The sequence below is a fragment of the Glossina fuscipes genome, unplaced genomic scaffold, assembly GCF_014805625.2.
Source record: "Glossina fuscipes isolate IAEA_lab_2018 unplaced genomic scaffold, Yale_Gfus_2 155, whole genome shotgun sequence".
NCBI lineage: Eukaryota > Metazoa > Arthropoda > Insecta > Diptera > Glossinidae > Glossina > Glossina fuscipes.
In genome coordinates this window covers 412,996-430,924 of record NW_023998498.1, presented here as the reverse complement: position 1 = coordinate 430,924, position 17,929 = coordinate 412,996, and the positions used below count along the sequence as shown (strand labels likewise).

Sequence of the window (17,929 nt, the reverse complement as noted above, 5' to 3'; positions counted from 1 at the left end):
TTTAAATATGCGGTGGTATCCCACAAGGCAGTTGTTTAAGCCCCATACTCTTCAATTTATACGCAGCTTCTTTGCATGATCTTCAAGATGACAAAACTCACATTTTTCAATATGCAGACGATTTTCTAATCGTATCTGCGGACTCATCTTTTTCAGCAGCTGTCAATAACCTCTCGATGAAAGAGAACTTGTTTTTCGATGCATGCGCTGATCTTAATTTATATTTTAACCCCAGCAAGACAAACACTATTTATTTTGCCAAAGGTTCTAAACGTGAAATCAGACTTCTTATCAAAGGTACCCAAGTTAATCAGGTAAAATCTCTTCGATTTCTTGGGAGAATTTTAAATGACAGCTTAACCTTTCGTGGGCATTATGAAAAGGCGTTCAAAGATTGTCAGTCTGGATGCAACATCATCAAACTCATGACAAACAATCAGGCAGGCTTGCCTCCCAAAAACGCTTTGACCGTTTACAAATCTCTAGTCAGGTCCAAAATTGAATTTGGACATTCCACATGTTGCAATTTCCCAAAATATATTGAAAAACGTATACAAGCATTTGAAAACCGAATGTTGAAGCATTGTACTGGACTGACCCCCTCAACTCCTCAACATATTCTCAATGTTATATCTGGTGAATGGCCGGTTTCCGAAAGAGCCCTTTTTTGCACTGCCAAGGAGTTAATTAAAGTCAAGATGATAAATCCTTCCTTTTTTCAGGAAATTACATCTCTCAGTGACACTGTCCCTTGCAGCTATACTTTTTGCTATCAAAAACTTCGTCATATTTTTGATAAATTAGATTCAATTCCCCCCTTGAATTTCATTACCAGCGAATGCAGAGTCTTCATGAACATTCTCGAAACAATCTCTACCTCAAAACAAAATGTCAACTTCTCTTGTATAAGGTTGTTATGCCAAGAAAAGCTACTTTCTTATTACAACAACGGATATGATATATATGCCACTGACGGTTCCGTCCGACATAATGTATCTGGCTTCTCGGTCGTGAAACATCTATCTGAAACAATACTCCGAGTCAAAGAAGTAGAGGAACTTTCCTCTACTTTTATTGAGTTGCTCGCCATTCGACATGCTATCAGGGTTGCTATTTCCGATGGTATCAGACGTTTTGTTATTTTTTCCGACAGCAGGTCTGCTCTACTTCTAATAAATAAAAGAGATGCAGAAAATCAATATGTGTTTGATATTCACAAGATATTGCATGAATCTCAAGTGGATGACTGTCACCTCGTTTGGGTACCTGGCCACTGCGGCTTTTTTTTTAATGTAAAAGCCGACTTTCATGCAGGGAGAGCTCGTGTTGATGGAACAATTTTGTCCATCAAATATACTCCCAATGAAGCAATTCGGGCAATTCGCAACCACATCCTTCAACAGCTAAACGACGAATTTAAAGTAATCGCGCGCGTTAAATCCAATCGTCTTTTCTATAAATTAAATCCCACACTTCAATTCAAACCCTTCTCTGTATCTTGCTTTAATTCCTGGGAAATCAAAATTCTTTATAGACTCGTGAGTGGTCACACTTATGACAAAGTTTATTTAAAAATGATTCGCGCTATACCATGTGATGTTTGTGAAATTTGCAATGTTGTTGAGTCTGCTGAGTATCTAATCTTCAGATGTCACAGGCTTGACGGCATTAGAGATTCCTTTAGCTTCTTCAAGTTATATGGCTGTCTCCTCGATCTCTTTGCAGCAAAAAATATACGTCATCTCGGGGAACTAACTTGCTTTATTAGAAAAGCCAATTTATCCTTTTAGAATTTTTCTTTTTCCTCCTCTTTCCTTTTTTTTTTGGGTTCAGCCAAAGTTTGCAACACTGTCTGACTTTCAAGAACTCAACAAGCACACTTACACACACACACACACACACACACACACACACACAATTACATGTAACATACTCACTCCAGTTATTACGGCCGCTCTTATTTTTTTGTTACGGTTTGTATATAATCGTGACTAAAAATTACAACAATTTATTATTTGGACATATAAGCCACAAATCTATTGGCTTAGTCCATCCCTGTTTCAACATACCAAAAAAAAAAAAAATAGTTGGGCATTCAACCATTTTGGCGATTACTTGATAGATTTAGAAGTTTCACGGCCATTTATAAAGAAAACTATCACAAACATTATTCTAGATCCAACACGACAGTACAGTTTAAACCGTTTTCCAAAATAACTTATAATTGATTCGTATTTCCGCAGGCTGTCCTAACCATTAGATGCACCTCATTTCAGAATGAATTTTCATTCTTTTGTCATACAACGTGAAGATTGAACATAGCGTCGTAGTGTACGGAAAAGAAATCAAATTTTCAGGTCCCTATTAAAATCGTAACAATGCAAGTGGTCATAGGCAAACAGTATAAAAGGAAAATCATTTGAAAACAAGTTCAAAAAATATGCAAAAAAAAGACCTCAAGCTTCGGCAAATGTTGCAAGCAAACAATTAGCTAAAGCGGAAGATAGATTGTCAGAGCGCCTTACTAAATTATTATATAAATTCTGACCTCCTAAAAACTCAGACCATCCTTGATGATTTTAAAACCATCTTTATCTAATAATCCTATAAGTACAAATATAAATCACATCCCCCTAAAAAATAAGAAATTTTAATATTCAAGCAGTTCTTAATAATAAGGCTACAGAGGCAGAAGTCGGGTGCGCAAAAACAAAAAAGAAAGCAAAGAAATCCCAAGCAAACTGTGGAATCAGAAAACGTGACATTGAACTAAATATCTTGTGCGGAATGCACTCAAAACCTAAAAACAGCTTGGCTTGCCTGGCACGCGGATCCGCAAAGTTGAAAAAGTACGAAAATAGGTCGGTGGGCGGATCTCTGTCAGACCAATATAAGTTCTTTCGACACGGTATCGCCACGCTTCCAGAAAGATTGTAGTAAAGAGCTGCAGAGGTGTAGAAAATGATGGAAATTATTTTGATTAATATATCTTACACGAATCTTCCGCAATAAATGCCTTTTTCAAGTGAAAAAATAATCAAAATTTTTGCAAGCTCCTAATAAATGCATCTCCCTTTTTAACGAATTCCTTCAACAGGTGAAACCTCGTTCCTGTTTCGCACTATAAAATAGCTAAAAGTTAGCTTAAAAAACTGTGTTAATTAGATTCTAAATACTGTGACGTAAAATTTTGTAACGTGTCAAGATATAATTGATATAAATAATCATTTAAAATACACTCTGTTTATTTTTTTTCTTTGCATGGATGTAACAAAACGTTTCAAAAGAATGATAATTTGTTCCTTTACCAATTTATGCAACTGTTATTTTATTGAAACCGAATATTCAACGCTGATAGAATTGATAGAATTGGTTTTTGTCTGTATTTGACAGTGGTGGGTGCTTTGATAATACTTTATTTTATAGCATTCCAATCAAAAAGAAATCCTATTTTAAACAATAATTCCAATATTTTAATAGAACAATGGCTTTCGGTGACTACCCAGCTGAATATAATCCTAAAGTACACGGACCGTATGATCCATCACGATATTATGGGAAACGTGAGTTTTCATAGTGAAAATTATGTAACAATAGAAACAAGTCAAATATATTTAATCGTATAGCCGATACTCCTTTCGGACAAGTGAAATTAAGCGAATTAGGTGCATGGTTTAGCCGTCGTAATAAAAGCCCTAACGCTTTAGCCGGAGCTATGAGTCGCGCTTGGTGGCGTTGGCAACATAAGTACGTGCAACCAAAGCGGGCTGGTATCGCACCATTTTTCCAAATAACCGTTGCGGCTATGACTTTCTTCTATGTCATCAATTATGGCAAAATGAGACATCACAGGAACTATAAATATCATTAAATCTGGCTGCGTTCATGTGCCTAATTTAATTATCGGCCAGCAACTGGAGTAGTAATGTAGGTACTAACCATACAAATGATTTTCCGAAAAATTTGTAGCTTAAATTTATTCTCTCTTCTTATACACTTATGTGAACAACTTCATTCGAAAAGGAATAAAAAATAAAAGAACATACTACGATAGAAGATTTTTTTCTGCATGCTCTCTTGTGTTGATAGGTAGAAGAATCGTTCTCGGACAAGCAATCTTGGAATATAAATTTTTAGATGAAGGAAGTAAATTAATATTCGTGTTAATGGGCAAATTGTTTACTTATCACGTTCATCACGAGAATATGAATCCTCCGTTTGTGTTGTTTAAATTTTTCTTTTCGCGGAGAATTCAACCATAGATAAACCTAAACATCAGTTTTCTCGTCATAAAAGGGACGACAAAATTAGCAATTCTTGATGGTAGAGCGAGGCCGTTAAAAATTGTGCATAGCATTTGCAATTCTTTTTGAAGTTGAACAAAATAAACTCTTGTAAGATGTACGTGGACGATGTTCTTTTCCATTACGAACTTTGAAATAAACAAAAATTTCTTTTGTTGAGAAGAAGTATAACAGGGCCGTCCGCCAAAAAAAATATAAGAATCTTCTTTGATATTTACGTAATTCTTTTTAAAACCACATAATTATACTTTCGGTAATTTAAACTTTGCTTTTTCTCTAACTGAAATTAGGTTTAGTAATTCATTAATAATGTCAGATTTAAGAATTAAATGTCGAAAACTTTATATAACAAAATATGTCTTTCAATAGTGTTGTTTCAGTCCAAAAATGCAACTCTGCTTATAAATGTTTTTGTTAAAAACTTCAGAATATCACAATAATCAATCTTGCCAACAAGTTTCTGTAAGCATGATGAGCTCTAGCGAAATTCGGGAACTGATATCACATATGGTTGAAGGCTTTCAAGGGCATAATAGTTCACTATTCGACCTAAGTAACAAATGCCTTTTGATATCATATAAAAAGCTTGGAGCGGTTTGCCATGAGAGAAGTGACTATTCTGAAAATGATTTGAGTGCAAATACCGAAAATCGCATCTACTGCAATGTTATGAGCTGTCAAGAAGTTTTCGATAATACATCGTCTTATCAAAGTCATTACAATGCTATGCATCGTTTCATATGTCGTGAATGCAAAAAGTCTTTGCCTACTGAACACTTACTGGATTTGCACATATGTGAAGTTCACGATTTTTTTTTTGCAGCTCGTGTCACAAGAGGAGACAGCGTTTACCTGTGCTTCTTAGAAGAATGCAAAGAGAAATTTCGTAATCCGACACAGAGAAAAGAACATTGTATTAAAGATCATAAATTTCCTGGAAATTTTCGTTTTAACCAAACATCTGTCTTGAAGACAATGTCAAGGCATCCGAAGATGCATGCCCACAGTGATTCAACTTGCCAAATTGAAGAAGGGGAGGAGCAACGCAAAAATTATAATGTGAAGACATTTTCGTTTGGTCAGCAGAAGAAAAAAACATTTCACTTACAAAAACAAAATATATACCAAAAAGATGTCAATCGGACTCTTGAAGATATGGATATAATAAAAAAAGCATTAGATGAAGTTCCATTATAATGAATTATATTCTACAATCATGATAATGTACACAGTAATAAGCATATTTATATACCTTAAGATCTTTGTTTTTATCATTTATTCTTCGAGCTGAGCCTGTAAGAGTTTTAGAAGAATGATGTAAATAATTTCCTTCATGCACAAAAATAACCTTTATAAATAATACTTACTTCGCATTGGAATTCGCGTTGATATAATGATAAAGCACTACCAGTAGAAACAGGAAAACTCCTAGAAAGTTGGAGAATATGGCCAATTGGACATCCGTAATCATTTTTTAATATTTAAATATCACCAAGCTATGAAATCAAGTCGACACGTCATCCAAGGCAGAAGAACAGGAATGTACAGATATAGTTTTAAATTTAGGAACAATATTTTTCTAAAGGTTTTATAAAGTAAATACCTGTCCTCTTTTTTACTTTCAATAATGATTTAATGTTGTGTTTACTATATTTCAACAATAATCTTTTATTTACTTTGTTAGAATTTTACAATATACGTGAACAATGTTATACTTCAAGCGGTTTTATCAGAAAAGCTAACTAGACTTTACATTTCCGTATCTGGCAACATTAACTTTTAAACAGAGTCAAATTCGAATTATTTTGCTGGCAACTATTTTCCAGGGTGATGTAAGTGATTCTTGGCTAACTATTTATATTGCTACACATAAATATAGCATTGGTTTTTTATTTTGTACGTTATTGTTAAAGAGTCCTGCATTGTTCTGTTTAAATTGATACATAAAAGTGTTGAATATCCGATTTTGTCTCCAATGCTCAAGCCTGGTAAGGCTCTTCAAATTCATGCTTAAGTACATAATTTTTGTTTTACTTAACCCGGTAAATCATTGTGTTAGTTTTCTGCCTCGCAGAAAAAGAAGAAGAAAAGAAGAAGAATGATGATTCATAGTGCACATATATATATTTTAATATTTAAAATTCAAATGTTAATATTTATTTATTTATTTGTTTATCATTGTGTATATGATTAAGCTTAAGAAAACTACTGTTCAAATTACTCTGCTGGTAAGAACAAATTATTCACGCAAAATTCTTACAGTGACATTTTCGACGGAGACGCTGACATGTCAACTTAACCTACTTTCCACTCCTACTTTGTAAAATTCTACAATGGAATATTAAGGGACTTCCGTACACTCGTAAGTGATTTCAGTCCAATCTTTACATCGCTTCAAGAAACCTATTGAAGGACCACTTTTAATCCTATTCCACCCAAATCATATACTGGATACTTCACGAATGCTGATCAAAATCTATATTGCAAACAAGGAACTGGTGTTTTTATAAAATCAAGTATATCTCACAAACGCATAAATTTAAGCTCAAATATACAAGCCGTAGCGATACAAATAATGTTAAACATAAAATTTACAGTGCTTTCGCTGTATATCAAACCTTCTCAATCGTTTTCTCAGCAAGAACTCTACAATTTATTCTGCGTTCTTTCCCCCCCATCAATTATATGCGGCGACTTTAACAGCTGGAATACCATCTGGGGTTCAACAGTGAACAACACTCGTGGTACTGTTTTAGAGAAGGCCTTCATTCAAAGCAATCTCTGCATTTTTAATGATGGAAAACCAACGCACTTTTCAACTCATCATGTTGCTCTCCCTTACTTCTTCCTTTGGTTTCCTGGTCTATTTCTGATGATCTACATAATAGTGATCACTTTCCAATCATAATCGATCTTAAAGTTTCAATGTCCTCTGCTACTCCAGCAAAACAGGCCAAATTCCTCCTAGATAAAGCGGATTGGATCAATTACTCCAAACCGGCCGAGTCATTTCTGAATTCAAAGCCATTTAACGGGAACTGCAACCATGATGCTGCCATTATGACTAAAGTGATTCGCACGGCTTTTAAACGAGCTATGGTTCCTTGGTGGAACAACACGCTCTCGTTTTTGAGGAAAAATAAAATGGATCTATGGCACCGCTGTAAGAGTTTTCTGATCATGATCATGTGTTATTATACAAAAAGGCCAACGCTCTATTCAGGAAAGAATTAAGAAAATCGAAGGCACTTAGTTTCGAACTTTTTTCGAAAAGAATTCACAGAAATACGTCAATGAAAGTTGTCTGGAGCAAAATCAACCGACTCAATGGGACTTCAAACCTGAACGAACTTTCTGCCATCTGCACTCCCAATGGAACTTTAACTGACGCACATGATATTTCTTATTACTTTGGGCAAATGTGGTGCGAATACTCCTCTGACAGCAACTTTTCCAATGCTTTCATCGAAAATAAAAGGACTCGAATTTGTCTTTCAAATTGTATTTACAGATGTGCCACCTTCCTGGAAAATTACAAATCTACCTTAGAACTTGAAAGTTGTCTCTCCAAATCAAAGGGGAGGACACCTGGTCTAGATCGCATCGGAACCTGATAACAAAGCAACAAGTTGGTTTCAAGCGGGGTAGAGGATGCATCGCCGCGCTGTTACATATTGATTATTTTCTAAGCAAAGCAGATTTCGAACGAAATCATGTAACAATTCTCTCAACTGATTTTGAAAAAGCATTTGAAAGAGTTGGTCTTCATGTTATTTTAAGACTCTTGAAATCATGGAATGTTGGACTTAAATTTTTTAACTACATCAAATCATTCATGTCGCATCGGCGGTTTAAAGTTAAAATCAACAATCATCTCTCTGATTCCTTTCCGCTAATGAATGGCATTCCGCAAGGATCTCCTTTTTCTGTCACGCTTTTCCAGATCGCCTTCAATGAAATTAGCAAAATTCTTTGCCGTCTACAAAGAGTGGAACATTGTTGTTGATATGCTTTTTGAACCACGCCCATAAATAATATTATAATTGTTATTATATATATTTTATACTTATATTTATATCCATATTTATATATTTATATATAATTATAAATAATATTATAATATATAAACTGGTCTCCCAACTTTCGAAAATAGACTGTATGAGTTAAAAGCTAAAATAGTCCCCAAGCTTCTTAATTCAAACAAATCTATTCTCTGTGATGACGTGAGGAAGATTATTATTGCGAAGAAAATCCAAAGTCACCATCTGCAATTGACTATTGTTTGGTGTTAAACCTCCTTGGATTTTGAAAGACTGCTCTTTTGACATCTCGCTGTCTGTGCACAAGAAAGAAGATACTCAAAATTACGTCTTCAGGAATCTAATAGCTGAAAAAACCCAAGTACTGGTTGGAATCTTTTATACACAGACGGCTCAAAATCTTCTGGCCTGCCTCCTGCTTGTGCCGTGGTAGATGCTACAGGACAAGTTCTTCTCAATCACATTTTTCAAGAAAGTACTTCAATTTTCTCAACCGAAGCCAGACCTATCCTTCACGCTGCGAACCTTGTCCATAAAAGCAAACTCAAAACCGTCATTGTTACCGACAGTTTGTCTGTATTACAAGCTATTCGGAACCCTTCGACATCGAGATGGAGCACCATTAACAAATTAAAGAATATAATTACAACACCCGACGGAAAAATTAAAATGTTATGGGTACCAAGTCACATCGGTTTATTATGAAATGAGCAGGCTGAACGAGCGGCAAAGGATGCGACTTCTGCTCCTCTAATTAAGGATGATGTTATGGAAAAGTTGGATCTTCAAAGATACATTGGAAGAAAAGTTAAAGAGAAAACTACAGAAGGAAATCTTTAAAACCATCATCAACACTACTATTCCATTAACCCTCAATTCACTCCATCTTTATATCCAACAAATGTTAAGAAAACCAAGATCCAAACATTTTCGAGAACTCGCCTTGGTCATACAGTTGCAACTCACCAATGGATCTTGAAGAAGTCTTCCTCCCCAATCTGCAGTTGTGAACAAACTCTCACTATGAAGCATATTCTCTGCGACTGCCTCAACTTTTCCTTGGCTAGAAGTATTGCATTTGGAACGATTAACCTTTTGGACCCCAAACTTCTAGGCTCAGTTTCTAATGTACATTTAGATAAATTAGAGCCGATAGCCTGTGTTGCTAGTGCTCAATGTCTTTTTTTTTAGTCTAAGAATTTATTTCATTAGTCTAAAATTATAATATAATAATAACAAAACCTTAAAAGAGTTCGAATTTTAAATTTTCATTTCTTTTGACTTTCCTCCTGTTTTCGTTTTTTCTTTATATTTTGTTAATATCCAAACAAGCGACATCTATGTTGTATATGCAATAACAGTCACATCGGCATATTGGCTGTAGATGGTGTAACGAGTCTTCTTGGGCAGGGTAGAAACTCAGCCACTCCAAGGTTCGTTGCAAGACAATTTATTTAAAATGAAATATTCTGGACCTTCGGGGATGATCCTAAATTTCTTTATTTTATATAAGAGGAGTACAGCGTTGTGTAGAGGCTGGCCAGGAACCAGCAAGGTGACCCGACTTTGTCGCGCTATTACCGTTTTTTTTGTTCGCACACGTAGTTAGAGCTTTTCTTTCGTTTTTCTTTTCGATGTCGCGGAGCACTTAGGCGGCTATAACACGAACGATTCTGTCTGACGAGCTGCTCTTTTATAGCCGCAGTCTCGCTCGCTTGTTCCATTACCAACATGCACCCAGGTACCAAATCGCGTGATTTATTCACCGTTAGGTGTGTGAGCGCTATGTTTCTTAATCTGTGTGTATAATACTTCGCTTACATTTATGTGGAGTGAGGGTATTTTCTGTTTATGTGTGTTTACCCATGTTTGTATATGTGGGTTTACATGTTTGGTATGTGTGATCCTACGCCTTTGTACATTTTTATGCATTTTCTACCTATTCCTAAGAGTTTATGCATTGTCATATGTTCGTATGTGCTATACACCTAAAGGCGTTTATACAGTAATGTGTACGGTTATATGCATTTCTATCTTTTACGCTGTTATCCATGGTGTGTGTGTTTATGCCTTCTAAGGCATACAGCTGTCTCTATGTTGATATGGCCTAACAGTAATGTATATTTCGACCCTTCCCTATATGGTTTTCGACCAGTTTCGTACAGATTCTAAACATATTTTATGTTCGTGTGTGTGATCATACATTGTAGTGATTATCTACAGCTTATATACAGATTCCATACATCTTTTTAAACTCGTGTGAGTGTTCATATATTATAGTGATCTTATACAGATTTTATTCTGATTCTGTACATATTTTATACTCGTGTGTGTGTAATGATTTTACACAGATTTTGTACAGATTCTATGCATATTTTATTCTCGTGTGTGTGTTCACATATTTCATGGTTTCATACAGACTTTATACATTTTGACCCTTTTATCCATGTTTTATTCTCGTTTGTGTGTATTTATACAGCCTTTGTGTCATGTTAATGTTACATAAATTTTACCGTTTATGCGGTTAACGGTACCTTACCATGCGCTAGGGCCAGAGGCGGATGATCGTGTGCCCTACCCAGAGGTATTTAGGTTCACGCGCGGACGGAGGAACTGGACTGAATGTTACCGGGGTCTATGGGTAGACATCTAAGCAGATGGAGCTGTTAATAGTAAGGAAGCAAAACGCTTCCTTACAATGGTTTGGATAGATTTTATTGGGAGGATTGCCAATTATGTCAAGAGCATAATTTAAGCTGCTGTTTTACAGTCGAATCCTGTCATTTAAAAACTAAAACTGAAATTGCCATTAATTATGATTTAAAAATTACCAAAGATGTCGGTGGGTTATATAAATTGAATAGTCGAACATTCTTTACAGATGAGAATGCCATAAATTTTGTTGATTAATAAAGATTGGAAGAGAAAAAAGAGGAGTGGCTACTCTTGTCGGTTATTAAAGTATAAATCTGATTGTAAGTAATAAATCTATTTTTTTTTTTTTTTTATATGATCACATTTCAACAGAAGCTTAGTGTTGAGAAAAAATAAACAGTCTCTTTATTTTGTTCCTTAAACACAAAAGACTAAAGTCTCAGACTTGATGATCATTAAAATAGAAGATAATGCCACGTCTTATAAATCATTGCTATGCTCGTTTAATTCTTAAATCTAAACGTTTTTCACCCTTAAATCCAATTTCGTTGATAATTCAACTTCTGTTGCTAAAGCTATCGGAGTAAAGTTGCATAGGACCATCAATAGCTGTCTATATCTTTGCCTTTAATGTGGTACATTTCTTCCATAACCAAGCAAAAGGAGTCTTGTGCATCCAAAGGGCGACGAATTGAATTTGAAGACATTCCAATGAATGATTTGTATGCAGACGGCTTTATATGTTTTCGATGCTTAATATAATAAGATTTTTTGGACTTTGATATTTCTATAGATGATTTCATTATTTGTATTGAATGGCGAAATGTTTTCACATATTTACGTAACGATGAAGGATCGGCGTAACGTTTCTGGTAACCAGGTACTTTGCACATATAAGGCTTTTCCATAGAATGCGTACATGTGTGCTTGAAACGATCAGAAGAATTCGAATACCCTTTGCTACAACTCTCGAGTGCACATACGTACGGCTTCTCGCCCGAATGTGAGCATATATGGATTCTCACATAAATGACATTGATGCGGTTTCTCTTTGGTATGAGTGCACACATGAACTAACATTTTGTAGCGAGCATTAAAGCCGCGTTCGCTTCTCTAGCAGCCTAGCCAGCGACAATAATAAAGACCATCGCTTAATAAAGCCACGGCTGCAACACATGCGTATTTGTGAGCATTACAAACATACGTACGTACTTACCACTTCCTCTTTCCTTGGGATATTAAAATCCAAAATTAAAAAAATGTAGCCATACATTACCAAAGTACCGCTTAATAGTTATTTCAATTCAATTCAAAACGTGGCCGAGCTGTTGGCAAGGGAAGCTTGTGCGGGCCTGAGCCAAGTTTTTATTCTTCATATCGTACGTTATTTTTTAATTTTTTTCATTACGGGCTATGGTGGACTCAAATGCAAGGAATCAAATTCTTCTTTACACCAGTGTGGAAGAACTTAATAAGCCTATAGTAAGTTTGGTCCTCAGAAATTTTCCGAATTAAAGTTCCTTTCTTTAATTCAAATAATATAATTTATAAAATTTATTTGCTCCTATTTGACTAGATATAAATATTCCCGGCAGCAAACTGTTACGCCAGAAGATATGGAGCTTGTCGATGTAAACATGAAGAAGACCGAAGACGTGAACATAGAAAGGGAATTTGAGAAAATCAAAAAGCTTGACATTAAAAATTGGGAGAATATTAGGGGACCGAGACCGTGGAAGGAGAATGTAGATTAACATATTTTACTACAATGTTGTGTAAGTTGTAGATGCTAAAAATATTGGCATTACTGAGTAAAGAATCGTGAGATAACTACAAAAATGCGGATTAACTTAAATTTTCTCGTTCATTTAATGCGTTCAATATAATTTTTAAGTAAAATTGTATGCATTATTATTATTATAATTAAATTAGCTAGAGAAATAAGTTCAAAGACTAAAGTCTTAAAGCAGTCTGCTGTTATTAAATGGAAGATCCATGATGCCTTTTCAATCTTCCTATTTTATTGTAGGTTTTTTTGGTGTAAGTTTTTAGTTTTTGAGTGTAGCTACTATGAATTTAAATATATTAAATATTGCATGAGATGATGGGCTGAAAGAAACCTTTACGTAGGGCAGGCTATAAAAAGGCCCCGGACTGGAAATATGCCCGTTCGATCAGTTTTGTCTGTCCGTCTCTTCGTGTAAGGGTTAAGTACATGCTGTTAGGTGTAAAGGTCTGAGGAATGTCCGTGAGACAAAATTTAAAACCCCCATATCTCCCGAACCAGCCAGCTCAGCAAAGGCACGTGCATCTTGCGATCCTCGTTAAGTGGCACAGACGAGGGACACTAGAAATAACACAGTCCGTAGTGTAGCATTAGAGAGACAAAGAGGATTTACAGATATCGCGTGTTACAATTGTCAACGCTATATAATCACTACTGATTGCTTTAATATTGCTTTAAGTGTAATAATCAATTATCGGTAATTAGTGTTCATGAATTTTGCATACCTTCTTTCTTCTTCTTCTGTTACTCTCAACGTAACGCCAATTATTGGACAAAACCATAAATACATTTGCTTATAAATTTGCAACTAATAACTATCTATTGTACGCATACGTCTGATATTTAAACAAGCTACGAAAAATAAATAATGGAAGGAGAAGCTATTTCTTGCCACTTTTCCCGCATTTTAGGTACAAGAAACCGCATTATTATAAAAATCAAAAAAAAAAAAAAATTTAGCTTTCGTCTAAAAGAAATGAAAGTGACCACACAACGGTGAATTCTGTCGCATATGTGAAGCAAAACCAATTGAAAAACGAAAGCAAAACCCAATTTTAAGATGAGCGATTACCACCATTATTCCTTTTCGTATGTTTTATTTTATATCTATTGTTTGCGAGTAAAAAATTTAGTGTTGCCGCTGCAGTAATAAGCAATTTTTGCTTTATATTTCTTTTCTTTGCACGGACACGTTTATTTACGAAAAAAAGTGGAACCGTAAAAAATTCATAAACTAAAAATAGAAACAAAAATTAACCAGTTGAGTAACTTGGAAGTATATATTTCTCTCAGTACAATAGTTTTAGTCGAAGTTATTTTGCACACACATCGGCATTATGAATTGTTGTGTATGTTTAATTAAAACCCCAAAGCTTCCAACATTGAATATATTCGACGAAGATGGCGTGAATCTAGAAATATGTAACATCATAGAGCAACATTTATGGTTCAAGGTAGATAGCTTTTTCAAATATATCTTAAAAACATTTTCGATTAAATTTTACACGGTTTATACACCTTTTGATATAGCCCCAACCGAAAAATGCGGAAACTGAAATAATATGTTATGAATGTTGGGAAAAACTTAAAGACTTTCACGATTTTTATCAAAGTGTACTTAAGCTCCATGAAAATCATGCTATGAACAATGATGGTAATACTTCTGAATGCTCTATTAAAATAGAAGATGTCGATCAAAATGAAGAGACGATGGATTTTGGAATTGAAGATCAGAACCATTTAGAAGAAAGTTCTTTAAAAGTTGCGAAATGTGAAATGGCTGAGGAAACAACAAACACAACTGAACCGAAAAGACAAAGTCTAAGACGACTCAGAAGTAAATCAGTTTTCGCGGAAAATCGAATGAACAATTTAGAAGAGCAGCATACCAATTCTGGAGCAGCTGCAAAAATTAGTTCGCAGAGGGACGGAGTAAAAAAAAGACCAAAAAAACAGCGTGCCAAAGCAAAAGTTTTATTGCTGGAAAATGAAAATCTTATAAAAAAGCACTTAAAAATGTTATGTGACCTCTGTCCTTACACAGGAACTGATTTCACTGATTTAACTCAGCATTTTAAAGAACAACATCCTGGCATGAAGTCGTACATTAAATGTTGTACGCGGAAACTTAATTGTCCTTCAGATATAATACAACATGCCCAACTGCATGAGGACCCGAATTGTTTTATGTACTTATTACTGCCTTTTTGAAGTTTTATCGATGGCAACCAAAAATGAATATATTTACAGGTGTGAAGAATGCGGTCGGACATTTTCTAATAAATCTGGGCTTAAAGATCATCACTTACAATACCATGAACCCGAGGAGAATTTAAATTTTGCTTGTGATATCTGCCCACGAAAATTTGCTAGACATAATTTATTACAGCATCACAAGTCTAAACATGTTCCTAAAGATCAACGATCCTTTTTCTGCAATACATGTGAACCGCCCAAAGCGTAAATATTGCTCCCATATTGTTATTATTGCATTTTTTAACTCATGGCATTGTTTTCCTTTAGCTTCGCCAATGAATATATTCTACAAATTCATATCAACTCTCGCCATCGTAAAGCCCCAAATGTATGCCACGTATGCGCTAAAGCAATACGTAGCAATCAATCTTTTGAAAAACATGTACGTTCCCATTTCGAGGACAGCGGCCCTCGCATAAAATGTCCGCGAGAAGATTGCGATAGTTGGCTTAAAGATGATGAAAATTTAAAACAGCATTTAAGGCGTTTCCACTGCGCAGACCAAAGTCTTGAATGCCCCAAATGCGGACGTTTTTGTAAAAGCAAACACTGCTTAAGTAATCACTTGAAAAAAACTCATTCCACGGAAGTGTTTACATGTGAAGAATGTCAAAAAACGTTCAAAAGTGCCAAATCGTTAAAAGTAGCTCTTGATCTAAATCAAAATGAAAGTAGATTTTTAATGTTCGTTTTTTTTATTTCAGGAACACCGCGCATCACACACTGGCGAGCCCTTGTATAGTTGTCAGTTTTGTTTACGAAGCTTTAATTCCAGTGCTAATATGTATTCGCATAAAAAGAAAAAGCATCCGATTGAATGGGAATCATTATGTCAACGTAATAAAGCGTCGCGATAAGAATTTGTTTATTAAGTACAACTTAAATAAAGAACATAAGTTGATGTTATAAATTTTGAATTTAGAGGCACTCAAATTTTTTGTTGAGTGTGTGTTGGTTGCGAAAAGTCGAAAGAGCAATTATGCTTTACTGTTCTCTTCAAAACTTCATCGAGGAATAGTAGTTGGGTTCTTTTAAAACGTACCACTAGGTTTTGCGAAACTCTTTTCAATAGGATAAATATTGTATAATGCAAAATTAAACAACAAATATGGTTTCAAAGGTAAAAGGAAGAGAAATTTGGGAACAATTTATGGCTTTGCTCGTTATTTAGAAGTATAAAGTTGAGTTATTCTTAATTTCGGAAATATATAAAAGTATTTAATATCATCGTTTGCAAAGTTCGTTTGGTATGGCGCTATTATTATTAAATTTTTCTTAAGCAGTAGCTTTAAATGTAAGCACTTTCATAAGTCACACTACAAATATAAAGTACAAAAATTTTCCACACTATGCTTGATGAAGATATAAGTTGTTCAAAATTTCATTATATGTTCCCTATTTAGTGCTTGAAGCATGTGGTTACTAAGCGGTGCTAATGGATAACCCATTAGTGTATACCTGTGTTATTTTCTGTACTACAAAGCTTTATGCTGTGAAAATACAAGAAGAGATATATACAAAAATAAACCCAAAATGTATTCACTACACGTTATACGCCGCGGCTTAACGAATTCTGCATGGCAATATATATTAAGTGGATATTAAGTTTTCTTTAGAAATTACAGAAAGGCCCCTAAAATAAAGAATAGGGAGTAGTAAGTTATTTTATAAGAAAATAAAGTTTTTGAAGTGCTAAATTGCATATCGGAATTTTGAATTAATTTCGCGCGGGCTTCTTTAAAGTAATTCAAGTTAATGTCACTAGAAACCAGCTGATAATGCGAACCTGCTAACTGAATAATCCTCAAATTTCTCATTTACTAGCAGGTTGCGAAAATTTCTACCACTTTAACAGTATTCATAAGCACATATGATACTCCCGCCCTTCGATGGAATATATAAAAGTTGCAATAGCTTCACTTTAAAGCTTTATTCATTTAAGCCTGATTCTTTGCTTACGTCCATAGGTCAAATTAAAATTATCCTTCGAAATCGCAAAAACATTTTCTTCTCCGAAGCATCTATTCCTGGAAACGTTGGCTGAAAGTTAATCACAAAATAAGTTAAGCTATTGATACGATGTTGAGCCAATTGTGGAGATGACAACTTTTGATGACAACTTTTAGACAAACATTGTGTGGATTATATTTTTCATTTGCACTGGATATATGCCTTTTTGCACAAAAGTATCAAAGAGTTCGCGCAATTCAAATCCAGAATCAAAACAGCAACTTATTAAAGCCATTTTATTTTCATTTAATACAATTTTAACAGCAAACAAGAAATTTTTGGATATCTTTGGTTAATTTTACTTCGACAAACTCGTAACGTCAGCCCATATTTACACAATGGTCTGAGATAACATCTTTGTGTTTGGAAAAAAATGAGGAGCTTTTGATGACAATGGATGGTAAATGTGTGCACCCGTTGCTGATAGCAGTAAATTTACTGGTGGTTCCGCCAACACCATAAATCTTTAAAGACAATATTTTACTAAACGAAGAACTGGTAAATTTTTCGCCCATTTCTGAGATAGGTGCAAATTGTGAACGATCTTTAACACCACCAAACAGCCCGCAGAGTGAATCTAGTTGGATTCCAAGATGATATTAAATATATAAAATATGTTTACACACACACACATATATTCATTCATACGGCTTTCTTCTTGTTTTAAGAAGAAAAAAACTTTGCTCAGTTGTTTACCCGAACAATTAATTTTTTCATATTTTTAGATTTAGAAAATTTTTGTAATTTTTGCAATTAAGTTTAAAATGCCCACCGTTTTTTTTACATTTTTTGTACACTAACGCTCAAGTGATTGGTCATCGAATTTTTATTTAAAAATTCGTTATAGATTTGTAAGCTATTACTTCTCACGTTTTAGA

The 17,929-nt window shown here is 34.6% G+C and overlaps 4 protein-coding genes and 1 long non-coding RNA gene across 7 annotated transcripts; 3 read left to right on the top strand and 2 right to left on the bottom strand.

Annotated features, from left to right (window-relative positions):
- Positions 1-3,323: 3,323 nt before the first annotated feature.
- Positions 3,324-4,048, top strand: LOC119641627 (putative ATP synthase subunit f, mitochondrial). 2 transcript variants are annotated; one of them, XM_038040404.1, is made up of 3 exons: positions 3,324-3,395; positions 3,481-3,563; positions 3,627-4,048. In XM_038040404.1, exons 2-3 carry the CDS (start codon positions 3,485-3,487, stop codon positions 3,869-3,871), a joined length of 324 nt encoding a protein of 107 aa, XP_037896332.1. In that variant the 5' UTR covers positions 3,324-3,395; positions 3,481-3,484; the 3' UTR covers positions 3,872-4,048. The 2 variants fall into 2 exon arrangements, with proteins under 2 accessions (XP_037896332.1, XP_037896331.1); XM_038040403.1 differs by lacking the exon at positions 3,324-3,395 and having other exon boundaries at positions 3,411-3,563.
- On the bottom strand, positions 3,823-4,261 carry LOC119641629. The gene is made up of 2 exons (XR_005247864.1): positions 4,184-4,261; positions 3,823-4,117 (listed from the first exon to the last, which is right to left on the bottom strand). It is a non-coding gene; the product is annotated as an uncharacterized LOC119641629 (long non-coding RNA).
- A 226-nt stretch (positions 4,262-4,487) lies between these two features.
- Positions 4,488-5,582, top strand: LOC119641625 (protein lethal(2)k10201). Of its 2 annotated transcripts, none has more exons than XM_038040402.1 (2): positions 4,488-4,557; positions 4,732-5,582. In XM_038040402.1, the coding sequence occupies exon 2, from the start codon at positions 4,773-4,775 to the stop codon at positions 5,499-5,501; it is 729 nt and encodes a 242-aa protein (XP_037896330.1). In that variant the 5' UTR covers positions 4,488-4,557; positions 4,732-4,772; the 3' UTR covers positions 5,502-5,582. The 2 variants fall into 2 exon arrangements, with proteins under 2 accessions (XP_037896330.1, XP_037896329.1); XM_038040401.1 differs by lacking the exon at positions 4,488-4,557 and adding an exon at positions 4,600-4,615 and having other exon boundaries at positions 4,674-5,582.
- LOC119641628 (dolichyl-diphosphooligosaccharide--protein glycosyltransferase subunit 4) lies at positions 5,510-5,943 on the bottom strand. Its single transcript, XM_038040405.1, has 3 exons — positions 5,908-5,943; positions 5,672-5,800; positions 5,510-5,597 (listed from the first exon to the last, which is right to left on the bottom strand). Exons 2-3 carry the CDS (start codon positions 5,773-5,775, stop codon positions 5,576-5,578), a joined length of 126 nt encoding a protein of 41 aa, XP_037896333.1. The 5' UTR covers positions 5,776-5,800; positions 5,908-5,943; the 3' UTR covers positions 5,510-5,575.
- A 7,993-nt stretch (positions 5,944-13,936) lies between these two features.
- LOC119641617 (transcription factor grauzone-like) lies at positions 13,937-16,224 on the top strand. Its single transcript, XM_038040393.1, has 5 exons — positions 13,937-14,239; positions 14,316-14,974; positions 15,036-15,245; positions 15,309-15,684; positions 15,746-16,224. The coding sequence occupies exons 1-5, from the start codon at positions 14,123-14,125 to the stop codon at positions 15,896-15,898; spliced, it is 1,515 nt and encodes a 504-aa protein (XP_037896321.1). The 5' UTR covers positions 13,937-14,122; the 3' UTR covers positions 15,899-16,224.
- Positions 16,225-17,929: the final 1,705 nt, after the last annotated feature.